The 20306-nt window shown below is 31.4% G+C and overlaps 1 protein-coding gene across 1 annotated transcript in view; it reads left to right on the top strand.

Annotated features, from left to right (window-relative positions):
• Positions 1-20306, top strand: part of LOC142334053 (metabotropic glutamate receptor 2-like) — a 794082-nt gene that overhangs the window by 322110 nt on the left and 451666 nt on the right. The window contains exon 2 of the mRNA XM_075381719.1: positions 10074-10216. Within this exon, the coding sequence (XP_075237834.1) occupies positions 10074-10216 (143 nt within the window). The remainder of the gene's footprint in view (positions 1-10073; positions 10217-20306) is intronic.

The raw sequence follows: 20306 nt of genomic DNA, 5'->3' as shown, positions 1-20306 counted from the left end.
GCGCAGCTTTATATGAAAGTGAAACTTGGATGATCAGATGAAAATATTTTCATTATTTTTAATTTTTTAATTTAATAATTATTATAATTATTTATTTTTTATTTATTAGATATTTATATAAGTTATTTTTTTTGTTTTCGGTGCATTTTTATATTTGTTAATATATTATATTTTTTTATTTAAAATTCTCAATTAATTCTTATTTTTTACTTTTTAGAGTTTTTCTAATTTGTTTCCTTTTTTTATTAATGTTAATATTACTTAAATAAAAGCTTTTTTATAAAATAATTTTTTATATATAATCAAATATATTTTTTGTAATTTTTTTTCTTTTTTAGTATTTTTTTATTCTTATAAAAATGTTAAAAAATGTATCAGAATCTTTTACATAAACATGTTTACCGTAACCTTTATTTAATTCTTTAAGTTTATTTATTATTTTTGTATAATTTCGATCACGGATAAACTAGTACATGTTTTTTTTAAAATGGAAAATAAAGTTATATGTGAAAAAAATGAAGTCCCATAAGGGGAATCAAACCCTAGCTTAGCTGATCTAAAAACAAATATGCTAATAATCACATCAAATGGTCAAATGATAAAATAAAAAAAATTAAAATTAAAAAACAAATCGAGAAATAATTTGTTAACCGATTTCCGTTGTTACAATAAAAATAAACAAAATTTCCTTGTAGTATTCCATTGATTTCTGTCCACTTTATTAATAAGTTTTATGATATTCTATTTTGACTAGATCAACCAGGAATTTAAAAAATAATAAACAGGATTGGATGATTGTGAGAAATTAATTTCGAGATTTTTTTACAAATTTGAATTTTTCCTATTTGTGACGTCAAAACAATTTCCTCTTGTTAAAACCCATCAATCTTTCCACTGCTGTATAAGTAATCATATCCTTTTGTAAAAAAGCGATACCTGTAATACTAGACATTGTATAGTGGCCAATTTTTATGACAACCCCTTACTATAACAAAATCATATTTCGGTGTAGATCAATCAGTTTGTTACTTCAACCAGAAAACAGCCAAATAATAACATACGTTACATATTAATATCATTTCATGTACATTTGTGTTAAAACAATTTAATTTGCATGCATGAATACATATGTTAAAGGTAAATAATCATATTAATATGACGTATATATACGTCATAAGCAAGATAAACTATAATAACAAGTTAAACGAAGACGAGTTAGAGCAAAATTGGATTATATTAAATTATATTTTCTTTATAATAACAAAATAATATTACATAATCCATTTAAAATATTATAATTACCTAATTTACATTTTAATCAAATGTAATTAAAATAATAAAAACAATATTATACGATCAGGAAAATTATTAACTAATTTTATTTTAATTTAAAAAAGTAAAGGATAAAGGTTAAAAATATTATCAGCAAACAAAGAATCTGATCTGGAAACCTCATGACTTCCTTGTACGCCTATTAAATTACATATAGATATTTTTTTCAATTAAAAAGTTTATACAATTTTATTTCACTAATAACTTCTGATTTTTTCGATTTTTTTTATTGTTAAAATTGAATTATAATTTATTGTAAAACATTTTTTACAGAGGTGTTAATAAATCAATATATTTAAATAAATAAAAAAAAAATAGTTAAAAAAAAGGGGATAAGTCGGATTTGACCCGATGTGCCTTCCCCTTGTAAGATCCAAGTATTTCATTAAATGAAGTTTTTTGACTATAACTCTGGAACCAATGAAAATAAGTACCACTTTAGATTATTCTTGAGAAGCTTTCAATGAGGACTTATTACTGCAGTTAAGAAAATATCGAAAATTAAAATTTCTTAATTTTGGGCTTTTTGAACATTTTTGGTTCAGTAGATTACAATCAAAAGGGGAGGTGCACGACCAGATGTTACAATAGTCCTAAATCCGAAATTTCAACATCCTATGGCAAATAGTTTTTGCGTTATGCGAGATACATATATACAGACGTCACGCCGAAACTGGTCAAAATGAAAATTTCCTTTGAAATCTGAAAAAAGAAATTTTTTGAGAAAGTAAAAAATAAAAAATAAGGATTAAAATAACTATATATTACCCAGGGTTTGATTGGATCTATATTGAGAAATCGCATAAAAATTACCTTTGAGTAAAAAAATTAATTACATTTTTTAAATTTTCTAAATAATATATACGTGATAAATTTTGTAAATATTTTTTAAATTATATTTTAAAAATCTGAATTATATCTATAAAAAATGGTTTAAAAAATCTAAAAATTATAAAATAAATTTGTTACCACTTAATAAATTGTTTCTTTTAACAGAGAAATTTATAAAAATGAATTTAAAATAAATCTTAAACAAATATACAAATATTATTAAAGTAAAAAAAAATAACTATCTTTAAAAATCTGTAGAACTTAGATTTACCACCAAAGACATGTACACCAAGGTGATTCTCTGTAAGAAACCAAAAATAAGAAATTATATAACAATATTAAGACCCCGTCGAAGGTGATGGTCCAAAGCAGGAGGCTTAAGACTGACCCTTGCGACACTCCTCCCATCATCTGGAAACTTACACCATAGTTTTCCGTTGCTGTTATCAGCTCCCTTTCGTGCAGAAATTCGTTTACAGCAGCTCTCAAGTAAGAAATAATGTTTATATTTCTTAATTCTTCTATAATACTCGCCCACGGGATGCTGTGAAAAGCATTGCGGACATCCAGGAGGACCATCATTGGAATGTTTCTGGTCCGTCTGGTGCCCGCTCTGAATGCATTAGTTCATTCCACTAACCGGCGAAGGGCGTCCACGGTAGATCTCCCTAGCATAAACCTGTATTGCGACTGGAAAAACCACCTGCTACTTCCACTTCCGCCTAAATCCTCTCCTCTTGGAGCCTCGCGTATAATTTACTTAACATGGGCAGTAAACAAATCGGTTTGTGAGCCTGAGCTATACCCGAAGCTACTGATTTGGGTATAAGCAGCAGTCTTCCGATTATCCAAAACACCGGGAAACCTTCCGTGCTCAGGTCTTTGTTTACAGCTTCCAAAATTAGCCACGGTTGTGTAACTGCTAATCCTCTGAGTAGTACACCTGATACTTCGGGCCCGTGCTTTTATCTAGTATTAATCCTTAAGGCGCCCAGCGGAGCTCGTTTATTGTAAATCTTCTCACCTCCTCATTTATGACATTTACATATTTCGTCTTTTCTGTCTGGAAGAGTTCCCGAACAGCGCGTAATATTTGTCCACTGGATAAAAGGTGGGGGGGGGGCATATATCTTCATTAACACCCGGTACACCTTCTCCCACGGATCATCGTTTAGGTATTCTATCAACTTAAACGGGGTCTATTTTTTTGCCTGTTTTATCACTGCAAAATAATGTAGATATATGGGGGTCATACATCTAAATCGGTTCAGCCGTTGAGCTGCTACGGTAGAACAAACTTACTTACATACACCCTGTGTATTAAATTTCTTTTTGGGCAGTCGTGTAAACAAGAAAAAGTAAGTTAAATGTATTGTGTATATATATATATATATATATATATATATATATATATATATATATATATATATATTTATTTATTGCTGCTACAATTTCACTGCAGCGATAACATAGGTGTACTTTTAAACACCTGAAATAATATAGTATTTTAGAATGAGATCTAATGTACCAAGCTAACGTGAATATTTAGATTCCGTATCAACTATATGGAATTCAATTTAATTTGTGTGTGTGTGTGTGTGTGTGTGTGTGTGTGTGTGTGTGTGTGTGTGTGTGTGTGTGTGTGTGTGTGTGTGTGTGTGTGTGTGTGTGTGTGTGTGTGTGTGTGTGTGTGTGTGTGCGTGCGTGTATGTGTTTGTGTTTGAGAGAGAGAGAAAGAGAGAGAGGAGAGAGTGAGTGAGAGAGAGTGAGAAAGATAGTGTGCGTGTGCGTGCGTGCGTGTGTGTGTGTGTGTGTGTGTGTGTGCAAGGATATATTTCTCTCTTTCAAAACAATAATAATGTTACTCAACATGAAAATTCCTTTTTTTTAAATATATAAAATTACAATTATATTAAATTAAGGCAGGTGTATTGCATGTTTAAAGTTATATTTTTCACTGATAAAAATATGAATAATGCTGAAATAAGGAACTTAACAAAATTATAATTTCCCTTATTCCCATTTCCTGTATTTTTTTTCTTTCTTATTGATAAGAATATGAAAAATTGATTTAATATTTATGCTACTTAAAGTGCAAAAAGAATTATTTATATGTATATGTAAAGATATAAATCTTTTTTTTTGTCCTTGGATTTAATAGTATTAATGTGTTTTTTATTTAAGCTGTTCAAAGTTTATATAAACGATAAATTAATATATATATATATATATATATATATATATATATATATATATATATTATTCGTATTTATTTATTATATTGTTAATAATATACAACAACTTAAAAGACTAAAGTAATTTTATTAATAATATAGTAATAAATGAAAAGAACGTTTTGTCTTCAAGGTCTCTTTTTTCATTTTTTTATAAAAGATTTTTTTTTTAAAATCAATATTGTTTAAAATAAATGTTATGGTTTGGTAAAATTATCCATTAGTAAAATTAGTAAACGGTTAAGCATTTAGGCTTTAGGCAGATTAAAGTATAGATAAATTATTATCAATGAAAAAAAAAGATAAAATATTAAATTAAAAATTCACATAATGTTAGTTTTTACTCAATCATCCCTTAATTGAATAATTTTTTTTTTCTTTAAGGGTGTAATTTAAATATTATCTCAATTGTGAAATTGAGAAAATTATAATAAATTACATTTCAATTGAACTTTTTTTTATTCATCAAACAATCTATTTTGACGTAGTATGTCATTAATTATGTATATCCATATATAAAGTAATGACCACTTAACGAATTTTTGAACAGTTATAAACTGTACGTATATTGCACGTTGATCTAGTGTACTGTTTTAAAATAAAATTCGAATTTTTCTAATTGTTTTTTTATTTTTTTCAACTTGTCTTACATGATATTCATAATTAAATTCTCTACAAGTTTTCAGATTTCGCGAAATATTTCGGTTTTCAGATTTCAACTGAAATATACATTTTCACCATCCCTGAATCCACTTTGACTAGTTTCAGCGTGACGGCTGTACGTGCGTATGTACGGTATCTATTTCGCATAACCCAAAAACAATTAGCCGTTTATTATTGAAATTTTGGATTTAGGACTATGGTAACATCTGGTTTGTGCTACTCTCCTTTTGATTGCAATCGAATGAACCAAAATTGTTCAAAAAAAGCCCAAAATCCAATTTAGTTTGGATTTTAGATTTTTTTTTTTTAACTGCAGTAATAAGCCCTCATTGATAGTTTTTCAACAGTATATCATAACTGGTACTTATTTTCATTTGTTCCAAAGTTATAGCCAGATAAAAATTTAATTAATGTAATATTTGGATCTTACAATGGGAAGACACATCGGTTCAAATCAGATTTTACCTCCTTTTTTTAAAAGTTTAAATATATTGATTTAATAATAATTATTAATCTCGGATTGTAACATAAGTTTACAATAAATAATTATTCAATAGTAACATTATAAGTTAAAAAAATCAAATTTTATACACTTTTCATTTAAAAAAAAAAAAAATTGTATATGTAATTTAATATGCGTACAAGAATGTAGTGCCCACCTCAGATTTTTTAATTTTAAGGGATAAAAATTAAATAACTTTTACATTTTTATCAATTTACGCTACCGTTACTGAATCAAGTTATTCTCAAGTCAAAAACCATAAGAAATTACTAATTTTTCTCTTAAATTAACGTCCTAAAAATTTCAGTACGACCTCATTTCACCGGGGTAGCTGAATATTTTCACTAGCCTTAAGTCGCAAATGAAGTATTTTAGAACATACTGTAACAAGACCGGTAAAGCGGGTCTGACAACGGATTCCTACCAATTATTATGTACTAATCTACCAATTAGTTTAACTAGTCATGCATCAAAAATCTTAACTAGAATTCTATACAGAAGAATTGAGAGGAGAGTGGAGGAAGTGTTAGGAGAAGACCAATTTGGTTTCAGGAAAAGTATAGGGACAAGGGAAGCAATTTTAGGGCTCAGATTAATAGTAGAAGGAAGATTGAAGAAAAACAAACCAACATACTTGGCGTTTATAGACCTAGAAAAGGCATTCGATAACGTAGACTGGAATAAAATGTTCAGCATTTTAAAAAAATTAGGGTTCAAATACAGAGATAGAAGAACAATTGCTAACATGTACAGGAACCAAACAGCAACAGTAGCAATTGAAGAACATAAGAAAGAAGCCATAATAAGAAAGGGAGTCCGACAAGGATGTTCTCTATCTCCGTTACTTTTTAATCTTTACATGGAACTAGCAGTTAATGATGTTAAAGAACAATTTAGATTCGGAGTAACAGTACAAGGTGAAAAGATAAAGATGCTACGATTTGCTGATGATATAGTAATTCTAGCCGAGAATAAAAAGGATTTAGAAGAAACAATGAACGGCATAGATGAAGTCCTACGCAAGAACTATCGCGTGAAAATAAACAAGAACAAAACAAAAGTAATGAAATGTAGTAGAAATAACAAAGATGGACCACTGAATGTGAAAATAGGAGGAGAAAAGATTATGGAGGTAGAAGAATTTTGTTATTTGGGAAGTAGAATTACTAAAGATGGACGAAGCAGGAGCGATATAAAATGCCGAATAGCACAAGCTAAACGAGCCTTCAGTAAGAAATATAAGTTGTTTACATCAAAAATTAATTTAAATGTCAGGAAAAGATTTTTGAAAGTGTATGTTTGGAGTGTCGCTTTATATGGAAGTGAAACTTGGACGATCGGAGTATCTGAGAAGAAAAGGTTAGAAGCTTTTGAAATGTGGTGCTATAGGAGAATGTTAAAAATCAGATGGGTGGATAAAGTGACAAATGAGGAGGTATTGCGGCAAATAGATGAAGAAAGAAGCATTTGGAAAAATATAGTTAAAAGAAGAGACAGACTTATAGGCCACATACTAAGGCATCCTGGAATAGTCACTTTAATTTTGGCAGGACAGGTAGAAGGGAAAAATTGTGTAGGTAGGCCACGTTTGGAATATGTAAAACAAATTGTTAGGGATGTAGGATGTAGAGGGTATACTGAAATGAAACGACTAGCACTAGATAGGGAATCTTGGAGAGCTGCATCAAACCAGTCAAATGACTGAAGACAAAAAAAAAAAAAAAAACAATTATGTAAGTATAATAATTGCAGAAATCTAGAAATGGACAAAAAGGAAAACCGTATTTTGCAAAGTATAGGTCCGTTTAACAACCGTCCTGCTAACAACTGCCCGCTAACACCCATGAATACCTGTTGAAAGGTGAGAAGAGATCAGGTTTAGAATCCATTGGAACAAAAGCCTCGGTCAACTGTTCTCATGCTTCCACTTGAGTCCGGTCTGACAGGTAAAGATGCTAACTTTATAAATAGTCAGGATAATACCAGCTAAAAAAGGAGTACTATTAGAACTAGTCTGAGAGGCATTACGGCGTCATTCCCGCAAGGGCAGTTCGACGAGAAGTTGAGCGAGAAGAGGCTGCGAGTCGTGTGGGTTCGGCGGAGTTCTGCGAACCAGTCCAGCGACAAGTTACCACTTCGTTCCAGCGAGGAGAGTCACAGGTGAGAGTCTGCGAGACGTCAGTCCAGCGTGGAGTGTATCCATTTATATACGATTAAGTGACGTCATGAGTTATTCCAATAAACGTGAAATATTATCGCTGAGTTACAGTAAAATGACAAGTGTATAAGTGAAAGAAATAATGCAATAAACTTCATTTATAAATTGTTGGGTAGATAGCAAGGGTATTTGCAAGGGAACTTTATACGATCGTTTGTTAATATAAGAATAGTGGTTAAAAAGAGTTAAGTTCAATGGTTTCTTTTGTTAATATGTCTAAATTCTAATTTTCTATTTATCTACCTAGAATAAATTCCGAACGGTAATATATTTTGAACTCTGTCTTACGTGTGATTTGTTATTTACTCTTGACATTTAATCACTATTTCAAGTGTATTATTTTGATTTTTTATCTTTGTTCATTATGTTCTCTTTTTATGTCATACTTAATGTTATGATTATGAATTATGTCATGTACTTTGTTTTATTTGTTGTTATTGACATGTAATATTATTATCGTTTACTAATATTATCCTGATTATTATTGTGGTTGTAATTACTATATTAAATCATTAAATATTTTATGATTGTAATTTTTTTTTTTGATTGATTTGTCTGTAATTTTGAAGATTTTAACCAATAAACTGTAATTATATAAATACTCTAAATTTTTCGATCTCTCAATATCCTGATGTAGCAGCGGAAACGCGAAAATATGTTTATATGATTTTTTTCCCAATATTTTCACGAGTTGAACAGTTTATGAAAGTCCCGGGAGAACCTCGTAATAACCTGTATATATATAAAATACTGGATATTATAAAAAAAAAAAAAAAAAAAAAAAAAAAAAATAAGGTAAGGGCATTAAATTTATTTTCAACATAAATAAAAATGAAATTTGACAAATGTATTTCAAAACAATAAATTTTTCGGAAAGACATGAAACATTTCATATACCCCAGTGGAACAAATAGATAATTTTAAATGGATTTGATACCTCTTTTTAATAAAAAAAAATTCTTAGAAACATTGGGTTTTATCAGTCCTAACCAAAATAGTTGGAATTTAATATCTTCTTTTGTTTTTAAATTTACGTTTAATACCTCATAAATAACAGCTCACCAATATCACACAAAAACAATTAAAATTAGTAAATCTTACTAACCTCAAAAAGTTCTATTATTTTGATATGAGATCACTATTTGGGGTAATTAAGACCACTTAAAAAAAATAGTTATGCAAAATGGCTATCATTTTAGTTAGCTTGTTTTGGCTTGAAGTTGTTTAAATCAAATTTTTTTATAAATTAATGTCACAACCCTACGCGCGTGCGCCCTACCCTTTCCAATTAAATATTATTTGTTACTTCCACATAAGGGTTTAAAGATGTGATGGTATGGCATAGTAAAATAAATTTTCTTGTAATATAAGTTTATATAGATGCTACGATTTGCTGATGATATAGTAATTCTAGCCGAGAATAAAAAGGATTTAGAAGAAACAATGAACGGCATAGATGAAGTCCCACGCAAGAACTATCGCATGAAAATAAACAAGAACAAAACAAAAGTAATGAAATGTAGTAGAAATAACAAAGATGGACCACTGAATGTGAAAATAGGAGGAGAAAAGATTATGGAGGTAGAAGAATTTTGTTATTTGGGAAGTAGAATTACTAAAGATGGACGAAGCAGGAGCGATATAAAATGCCGAATAGCACAAGCTAAACGAGCCTTCAGTAAGAAATATAAGTTGTTTACATCAAAAATTAATTTAAATGTCAGGAAAAGATTTTTGAAAGTGTATGTTTGGAGTGTCGCTTTATATGGAAGTGAAACTTGGACAATCGGAGTATCTGAGAAGAAAAGGTTAGAAGCTTTTGAAATGTGGTGCTATAGGAGAATGTTAAAAATCAGATGGGTGGATAAAGTGACAAATGAGGAGGTATTGCGGCAAATCGATGAAGAAAGAAGCATTTTGAAAAATATAGTTAAAAGAAGAGACAGACTTATAGGCCACATACTAAGGCATCCTGGAATAGTCGCTTTAATTTTGGAAGGACAGGTAGAAGGGAAAAATTGTGTAGGCAGGCCACGTTTGGAATATGTAAAACAAATTGTTAGGGATGTAGGATGTAGAGGGTATACTGAAATGAAACGACTAGCACTAGATAGGGAATCTTGGAGAGCTGCAGCAAACCAGTCAAAGGACTGAAGACAAAAAAAAAAAAGTTTATATAATTTCTGAAAATTCATTTTTATATTGTTTGAATATAGATAAATAAATTTATGAAAAATGTAACAGGAGGAATTTTTTTCTATATTAAAATATTATTTATTATTTTTTTTTTTAGGATCAATAAGTAACATCGAAGACGCAGAGTTTCATTGTAACAAAACGCAAGTTAGAAAAGTTATATCTGGTGTTGTTGGTGCCGCATCTAGTGTAACTTCTATACAGGTGGCAAACCTGTTAAGGTTATTCAAGATACCACAAGTAAGTAAAAAAAAAAATCTGTATTTATTTAGTTATTTGCATATATATCTTTGTATTGAACACTTTGTATTATAAATTACATTAATATATATTGAAAGCGATTATATTTAAGAGGTTTTTTAAATTGAGTGCAAAAAATTGACAGATTGTGGTGGTGAAGTTGGGATTTTTTTTTAAATTTTATGTGCTATTTGTTTTCAGTAGTTTATGATAAATCATCACAGAACGCTACACGCCTCAGCAACATTTACAAATCATAAATATTTGTTATCGAAATATGGACTCAGTTAGAGCTACATATCGTGCAATTCGCGTTATTTATGGTGTGTAAAATTGTCATCAAAAGCAGAATTCATAATCTGGTTAAAAAATAAAAGAGGACTTTCTCTATTTAGTGTTGAAACACCTATTCCCATAATAAACGACTCAAGAATGAATCACAGGTCTTTCCACATCTTCAATTATTGATTCATCAATTCACATCTTTTCTCGTCTTCAATTCTCACATCTTCAAATCAAAAAACTTTACACATCTTCAATTTACTACAACCAATCATAAATTGACAGTGAAAACCTTATAGATTCTTCTATGAGTTTAAATCCGCTTGGTAAATGATTAAATATTTTTGGACCTAAGTATGAATAATAACATTTAAATAAGTCAATTCTTGGCCTAGGAAGCCAAGAATAACTCTTAAGAATAAGAATATTCTACTCGCTTGCCACAAAGGCCTCGTAATCAACGTGAAATATATATAAACTTTTGAGATGGGTTTTGGGGTCTGGAGGATGTGAAACGCCAAGATATTTCGAAATTTTCCGGAAGTCGAATCATGGTACCCATTTCAATAGGTAGCTTTCTTATAAATTCTACCTAATAAAAGTCAGACATCAAGACAAAGTAAAACACGAAACAAATAAAAAATTAGGCCAATAATAACACAATAAAACAAACTAAACAGAATAAAACAAACCTATCAAAACGCATAAGAGATCAACTCCAGTTTTCTGATTTGTATAAATTCTAACAAAATCAACCGCTAAATCAAAACGTATAATTTGCAACATTAAACCACAATAATCAGGAAAATGTATAACTAAAACCCAAAAAAAAACAAAAGCAAAACTAAAGATATCAAACCCTGAAACTAATGAAACAAATCAATGTACAAAAAAAAAAACCAAACGCAAATCAATAACCGGTACAATAACTAAAAATAGAAAAACAATAAACCAAAGCCGAAAACCATGATAAAAGAAAATACAATAACTCTAACCCTACAATAGCCCTTATATCGATCCTACCACTAAGACAATCCCGCGCACTTTTGTACGTTGGATATGCTTCTGATTTACAATCGTGGTTGGCCGGGTCTTTTTAGCGCGGAGACAGTTTGGGTAGGTAGGAGGGCTCCTATCCTTTTTTACCCGACAGTCTTTAACATAATGTCCCTCTTTGCTATAATGGGAATAAAGTTCTTTTTTTACACAATTTTGCCACGTATCCTAATCCGAGACACCGGAAACATCTGCTGAAATTTAAATAATACTTTGTTTTAAATGATTGGTAATGAATAAAGACCTACCCTTTTCCAAAAATATAATACGCACTGTCGCACTCAACTACAGGTGATTCAAAGTAACGTAAAATTAAAAAAATTAAATAACGTTAATGAAAAATTTTTTTTAGAAAATGAATTTTATTTCATGTAATTGTACAAATGTTGCCATTTTAGGATACATACTTTTTAGTTTATTTTTAAAGATCACATCTTGCAGGTGACCTCCTCTTCTACGTAAACACTCTTCGTTAAACTGTTCACGGTTTGACGTAACATCTCGACTGGAATTTCCGCAATCGCTTCTCAGATCTTTGCCTACGGTTCTTCCGTTGTCGCAGGTCTACTGTGGAAAACTTTGCTTTTAAGGTGATCCCACAAAAGTAATCGCAAGCTGAGAGATCAGGCGATCAGGCCATCTTATGTCACTATTTCGTGAAATGACACGTTGTCCAAACAATCGCGTACAGATGCCATTGATATTCGCGCAGTATGTGACGTTGCTCCGTCTTGTTGAAACCAGGCTGTGTTAAGAATAAGTGGAAATCTCTTTTGTTGTTCCACAACAAAGGTTTCAAGCACAGCTACGTAACGAGCCAACATCACTGTAATCGCAAGACCGTTGTCATCCTCAAAAAAATAAGGGCCTATAACACCGTAACATGACATAGCACACCACACGGTCACTTTCTGGCTGTGCAACGGATGCTGATGTAGGATTTTCTTGTGTGCCCAGTATCTGAAATTTTGCTCGTTAACAAATCCGCTGAGGTGGAAATGCGCTTCTTCTGACATCCACAGTTCGTGAACAAACTCTTCGTTATCATTTATCTTCTGAAGCATTACATTACAGAATTGTGCTCGCACAACTGCATCGTTCGGTTTCAGTTGCTGGACGATCTGAAACTTGTACGGATGGAATTGCAAGTCCTTCACTAACATTCTTCGAACACTTGAACTATGCGATTGTAAAGATGCTGAGAGATGACGGATTGACCGATGTGGGCTTCGTGTGACAACATCTTGTAAAGCTTGAACATTCTGTGGTGTACGGACGGTTCGCTCACGGCCTAGAGGTTTCTTTTTCATTGCCGAACCGGTTTTCTCAAAATTAGATGTTGTGTTTTAATTGCAGGTGCTGATGGAACACGGACGTGCCGTCCCAGATTAAAATGACGGGGAAATTCTCTACGAGCTCCCTTCATACTGTCATTGTTTTTGTAAAACGCTTTGATAGCAAATGCATGTTGCGCACCACTACAAGGATCCATGACAACTAAATGGCAAGTTAGGTTAGAGAAGCTGGCGCCACTTATCAAGTGGTACCAATCGCTCACGGCTACCAACACAACTTTCAAAATTTCCCGTTTCTGTGAATCACCCTATATAATGAACAACAATGCTGTCTCTACGCCCAGCACGAAATCCCACTTTGAACAAAGTGGCAAAGTCCTTCATTGAATAATCCATGTTTTGTACTCTAACCGCATCGACGAACCCTTCTTCTCCGTTGTCAACGGTACGTGACAACGATATACTATCATTCTTGGCCTCAGGGTTTTCATTGCAACAGTAGTGATATTTGTTTATAGCCTCATTTCTTCTATTCTACGCTGCGTCTCGCTGTCATTGGCTACAATTCGTACTCTCTTCGGGTTATCCTGAATAGTGACAATCCTTAATCCCTTCTTTTTAGCCTCCTGATTTTTCATCACCACACTCTTAAAGGATGACAAAGTAACTCCCTCAGACTTATCAATAAGCATAGCCTCTGTTTTCGACGCTTTCACAACCTCAAAGGCTAGTTTGTTAGTCGCAACGAATCGGATTGCTGTCGTTCACCTATGCTCGCCCTTAAGCTTTCAATATATCCTTGCACCCTATCGACTCGCTTGACTGTTAGCAAATGCAAGATAGGCAGCCTCCAAACCCGAGACAAACGTACGCCGCATTCTTTTCTCTAACATTATATGTTCCCGTCATTAATATTATTTTGGATGGCATTCAACAGGATCTAAATTGATCTTTCAGTAATTCTAACAACGAAATATTCGCCATATTCTCGAAAAATTCAGCCTGAAACACGTAGTTGTAGATAGACGAGACCAACATGATTTTTACGCCACGAGAATAATGTTTAATTGACTCAGACGACTGTATCGGTTCCCACAATTTCCCCTTGTCTGTTTGTTAAATATATCAACAAGCAGTTCTTTAATGAAATTATTCCAGTTGATTACTGTTTTCTGATACATACCCAATTCACATCGACACCAAGCAACCCTTGATAATTCGAAGTTATATGGAAAACGTATAATGTTCCTGACTCTGAGGTTCGATTTTTTCAGCCACGTATATTGACGACTTGGAACAGCATACAATACTGTTAATTTAGTAAAGATGCATAGCGTATCCAAGGTGATGTCCAGTTTTTCGGTAGAATGTCATGTAGTTATAGGAACTCAATGGTATTTTTTGTTAGCCGGAAAATTCTAAAACTTTATGTTAAATTTCGATAGGGAAATGAAACTGTTTTTACGGTAAACGGGCAGTAAAAACTCTAGTACTGGATATAATACACTAGATACAGTACAGTAACCCACCGGGTTGGTCTAGTGGTTAACGCGTTTTCCCAAATCAGCTGATTTGGAAGTCGAGAGTTACAGCGTTCAAGTCCTAGTAAAGCCAGTTATTTTCACACGGATTTGAATACTAGATCGTCGATATCGGTGTTCTTTGGTGGTTGGGTTTCAATTAACCACACATCTCAGGAATGGTCGAAGACTACACTTCATTTATACTCATACATATCATCCTCTGAAGAATTATCTAAACGGTAGTTACCGGAGGCTAAACAGGAAAAAGAAAGGTACAGTACATTGTTGAATTTTTAACATTGTGATTAGAAACTTCTATCTTATTCTTTTTGTTCTAGCCATTTAATCTTTAAATATGATTCCTATATTGTTAAAGAGAAATAATTGAGTATTTAAACAAATTGTGCTGGTAGTCGATAAAAATACTCAATTTATTTTCTGATACAGGTTTTGTTTCTAATAAATTGATTTTTTTTTACTTCCTTGTACGAAGTAAAAGAAGTATTGTGATAGCGAAAAATTTCGGTTTTAAGATTTTAACGGAAATATCCAATTTTATCTGCACTTGATAAAATTGCCTTTGAAATGTGGATTTGGAAGAGAATGGAAAAGATCAGATGGACCGAGAGAACTCGGAAAGGAAAGGTGCTTTGTAGAGTAGAAGAAGACAGGGGGATTATTGAAACAATAAAAATAAGAAAATACAGTTGATTGGGAACTGGCTGAGACGTGACTGCCTGTTGGTAACGGCATTGGAAGAATTTGTAACGGGAAGGAAAGCAAGAGGTCGGACAAGAATGAAAATGATAGAAAATATAAAAAGGGGAGGAAGTTACTATAAAATGAAACCGATGGAACAGAATGGAGAGCGGCCATGTGAAAACCTGCCTTTGGGCAGAACACTTATTATTATATATCAAATTTGACTACTTTCGGCGTGATGTGCCTTACATACGTACGTATGTATCTCGCGTAACTCAAAAACGATTATACCTAGGATGTTGAAATTTTTGAATTAGGACTATTATAACATGTAGTTGTGCATCTTTTCTTTTTTAATGCAATCGACTGGATCAAAAGCGTCCAACAAAACAGAAAATCCAAAATATTCGAACTTTGGACCTTTTCTTAATTGCAGTAATAAGCCCTCATTGAGATCTGTCAACGATGTATCATAATTGGTACTTATTTTCATTGGTTCCAGAGTTATAGTCAAATAAAAGTTTAATTAATGAAATATTTGGATCTTATAAGGGGATAGCACATTGTCCAAATCCGACTTCATCTACTTTTTTATTTTTTTTATTTTAAATATATTGATTTATTAATAATTGTTAATCTCTAATTGTAAAAATTCTTTTACAACATATAATAAATTCAGTAATAACAAAAAATAAAAATGTGAGAAGTTATTAATGAAATCAAATTTTAAGTACTTTCATTTTTTTTTAAAAAATGTGTATTTGTAATTTAATAGGCGTATAAGGAAGTCGTATGATGTCTACATCAGATTTTTTATTTTTAATGAATTTAATGACAATTCAGTTTTGTTTTAAAACACAGAAGACTTATCTCCTGTTTTCCTATGGTAATTTATTTTTTATAAAGAAAACTTAAATTGAAAATACTGTTTAAAATCTCATACATTAAGACGGAAAATAAGTTATTTATTAAAAAAAAAATCAAGTAATTATTTTATTTCAAAGAAAAATTCTGGTAAGATAATAATAAGTATGAGATATTTTTCTGTATTTGAGGAAAGACCGAAGGTAACATTAAATACTCTTGTACCTTGGGAATTCCTGTAATATCGATTGTCAGAGACGCCCATACATCTTTTACAAGATGTATACATCCCCACCAAATCACCACCAATCATCATCGTAAGAATACATAAGATTTCAAAATATTCAATCTCTTTTCAAGAGTTACGTAATAAATATTTGTTTTTTAAAACAGATTTAAATTTCTATTCATATATCAGAATATTAAAATAAATTTAAAATCATTATTTTTTTTTAAATTTCTAATTAGTATTTTTTATTATGATTTTTTTTTTTTATTCCTTATTTGATATTTTAAAATCGTTATTTAAGTTTATACCCTGTAATATAATATTTACAACTTGTAACATTCAGTATAAGCCTTCAAGCTGTAACAATTACACTACGCTAGTGTAAATTCTTTGTTTAAATTTCATGAACAAAAGAATGGTTTTTTTTTTAGAAAAACTTAATTATCAAAAGCAGGAAGCTTTATTTAATAAAATTTAGTTTACGTTAAGCTATAAAATAAAGGCTTAAATAAAACATATTTATTTTTAATTAAACAGAAAAAATCTAAACCACTTTCTTTAATTAAAGATTTCTTGTTCACGTTTTAAAACTCTTCCATCTGAAATAAAACAATATGTATGTAGTTTTAACATAGCACATATGTTTAAATTTAACTTATATTTCTTAATTAAAATATTTTTCTCTGATTTTTACACATTTAAAATTGGTTTTTGTGAAATATTTATTTATACAGGAACGATAAGATTATACACAATAGCAGTTACTAGTATATAGGATATTCAACTTTTTCATCATTTAGTTTAGTCCAGTGATTCCCAAACTGTGCGCCGCGGCGCTCCGGGGAGCCACGAAATATTCATAATTAATTGAACCAAGACATTAATAATTATTAATTTAATGTTAATAAAAGTAAAGAAAATAACGAAGACTCAAATTTTTTATTTGTTTTTAACCCTTACTTACGAGTAGTTGTACTTTTACTTACGGTAGGGCGCCATGGTAAAATTTTAATTAAAAAGGACGCCGCGACACGGAAAAGTTTAGAAATCACTTCTCTATGATAGTTAACATCAACTGAGAGTCATAAGATTGGTTAAATTATGAAATAGTTCATATTTTATGAATATAATATGTTTTTTCATTCTGTTACCTGGTAAGGTCCGAATATTTTTTGGTTACATCTTCAATAAACTATCGAAAAAATCAAATGCATAGAATTTTTTTTATCGATAATTTGTAAATCGATAAAAAAATAATTATACTGTATAATACTATTTTATTACTGATTATTTAATGAACAAAACAGTCAGATTTAGATAATTTTCTATCTAACACACGATTTTAAACCAAAACTTAAATATACGAGGTGTGATAAAAAAATACGGTGAATAATTTTTTATTAAAAAAAGTAATAAGATTACATAGAATTCGATTTAATCTCCTTCAAAGTACTGTCCTTGGCTAGCAATGCACTTATCCCAACGTTGACTCCATGACGAGGCATTTCTGGAAGGCGTCTTTCGGAAGGGCTGCTCGGTCGTGGCCCTCTCAATAACAGCAATGGTGTTTTCCCTTAAGCACAGTTTTAATTTTTGGGAAGAGCCAAAAGTCGCATGGTGCTAAATCCGGTGAGTATGGTGGATGTCGACAAACAGGAACACTTTTTTCGGCCAAAAACTCGCGAATGAGAAGCGAGGTGTGACACGGAGCGTTGTCGTGGTGAAGAAGGAAGCCATTGGTCCATTTTTCTGGTCGCTTTCTTCGTACGTCGTTAAAAAATAAAATGCTTTGAACGGATCCGTACGAGATGTTAAGGTCTTCCGATAGCTCTCGAATAGTCATTCGCCTGTTTGAACGAACCATTGTTTCCACTTTTTGCACATTTTCAACTGTTTTTGAGGTTACTGGACGTCCCGCACGCTGCTCGTCTTCACCAGACTCATTTCCGTTTTTAAATCGGTCATACCACTTGTACACAGTCTTCTAAGTTACCCCCATTATCGCCGTACACCGATTCTAACATTTCGTGAGCTTCTTTGGCACTCTTTTGCAACTTAAAACAAAACTTAATGTTAATGCGTTGTTCAAAATTCATGTTGCGCGACAGACACGATAAATACAACCTCACTCTAGCGGCTCTGGCAGCTGACTGGCAAGCTCGAACGTGTTACAAGTTGTCCCTGCCTGTCTCAGTTGATCACCTTATTGGACAAATTACAGCATATGGATGTAGCGTCGGCAGTTGCCGCTATAAAAATTCATTCACTATATTTTTTGATCACACCTCGTATGTTAAGAATTTTACTTATTTGAAGAAACTACGTCAATATATTCATGTTACAAAATGTTGTAGAGAAAACTAGGGTTATAGTTGTGTAACATCTCTGATGTTAAAAACCATTACATTTCTGGCATTTCTTTTTACTTTTTTTAGAATGTAAATATAAATCTACTAATTTTCCAGGGCTGATAGATCCATAACTGTTTTCAGATAGGTCAAATTACTAAAAGGTTTGTCCATATTATGAATAAAAGTGGATTTATTTGTCGCCAATTCATTCACGATGATTCATTATGAAGGCAGCATTTGATAACATTTCAACTGCAATATTTAGCCTGATAAGATCAATGATTTCATCCTGACTCCCGTAGGAGAAGACACCCTCTTTGGGACGATTCTGGTTACCACAACACTCCCTCCATTCCTAGTCCTTATGGGCTTTACCGGACGTAGTCTTATAGACCATCTAAACTTTATAAACCAACAGTCATCAGTTTGGCCTCTGTCAGGATATCACCGATGCAAATACCCCAACAGATATTTCCTTTAATGATTTTACACAACTTAGTTAGGCTTCTTCCAAACACGACCGTATCTTACAAACGTCAAATTAACTGATTCGCGGAAGCGTGATCCCCACATCTTCCTCTAACACCTAAGCTATATCAGTGACAAATTCATTATTTAGATGTCTGGAATTGACGGAAAATTTAATATCACAAATATCTAGAAATTAATTAATGCCTCCTGTAATTCAGATAATTTAACTTTATCAAAAGAGTAATAAAAATATGAAGACTGAAATTAAGGCAATAAATTAATGTGCTATTTTCTGCTGTAATAAAACAATATATTATGTACGAGTATATTGTTTCAAGTTACAAACGAAAGGATATATTTTGTAACTATAATATTGAAAAAAATCTACATAAAACCATAAAGAAGAATAGATAAACTTGAAATGATTTTTCAAAAAGTGGTAGAAAATATAGGTCTGAGAAACGGTTTTAACATCAGGAACTGAAAAAAAAAACTAGTTTATGTATTTTTTAAAACAGTATAAAACTTAGAAAAAAATAAAAAATTAATAAAAGCCAATTTCCACGGCTGTAGGTAGAGTTTTGGTAATTTTTTTAGCGGAGGTTCCGGGTTCAATTCTCAGTTAGGCATGTACATATCTTCATCTGCAATCAAACCAAGTTAATGCCACAGCAGTTTATGCCCGTTCTTTCATAAAAAGAAATTAAATTGATAGTGGGTTTATAAAGAATAGCAACCAAAAATAAATTTTTTCCCATTGAAAATAGAAATATGAAATTTAGAAAATGCTTCTATCTAAAAATACTATTTTTTCATCGTTAAGAGAACAACACAACCTAACCATCGATAGGAACTCTATCGGAAAAAATACAAAACGTTTAAATGGAAAGTTTAGGATTGTGACAGATTATTTAAAACAATTTTTTTTTTTTTTAATTTACCAAAAATTCTTTAAACTAGCCTAATAAAAATGATGGCCATTTCATTTTCTTTACTACTGTACCTTAGAATAAGTATACAACAGATAATGTGTTAAATAGCAGTTCAAATTGAGTAAAACAAGTTAATAATTAGTCATAACCATGACTTTAAGGTATTACTTCATAGGATGAGATGAATGAAATTTTTTTAGGGTGTGAAAATGTCGGGATTTGAACCGGGGACCTCCGGTTGAAAGGTCCAGACGCTAATTTTCATAAAACACGTTTAGAATCTTCTTTAAAAGGTCTGTAACGTTCAGTAGAATCGGTGAGTAATACTAAATCAAAATCGTATATCTCTTCGTGGAACACTGTGTGTACGTGTGCGTGTGAGTGA

Source organism: Lycorma delicatula, chromosome 13 (assembly GCF_047948215.1).
Source record: "Lycorma delicatula isolate Av1 chromosome 13, ASM4794821v1, whole genome shotgun sequence".
Lineage (NCBI taxonomy): Eukaryota > Metazoa > Arthropoda > Insecta > Hemiptera > Fulgoridae > Lycorma > Lycorma delicatula.
The sequence above is the reverse complement of the archived record's forward strand: the minus strand, read 5'-3'. Positions and strand labels throughout refer to the sequence as shown.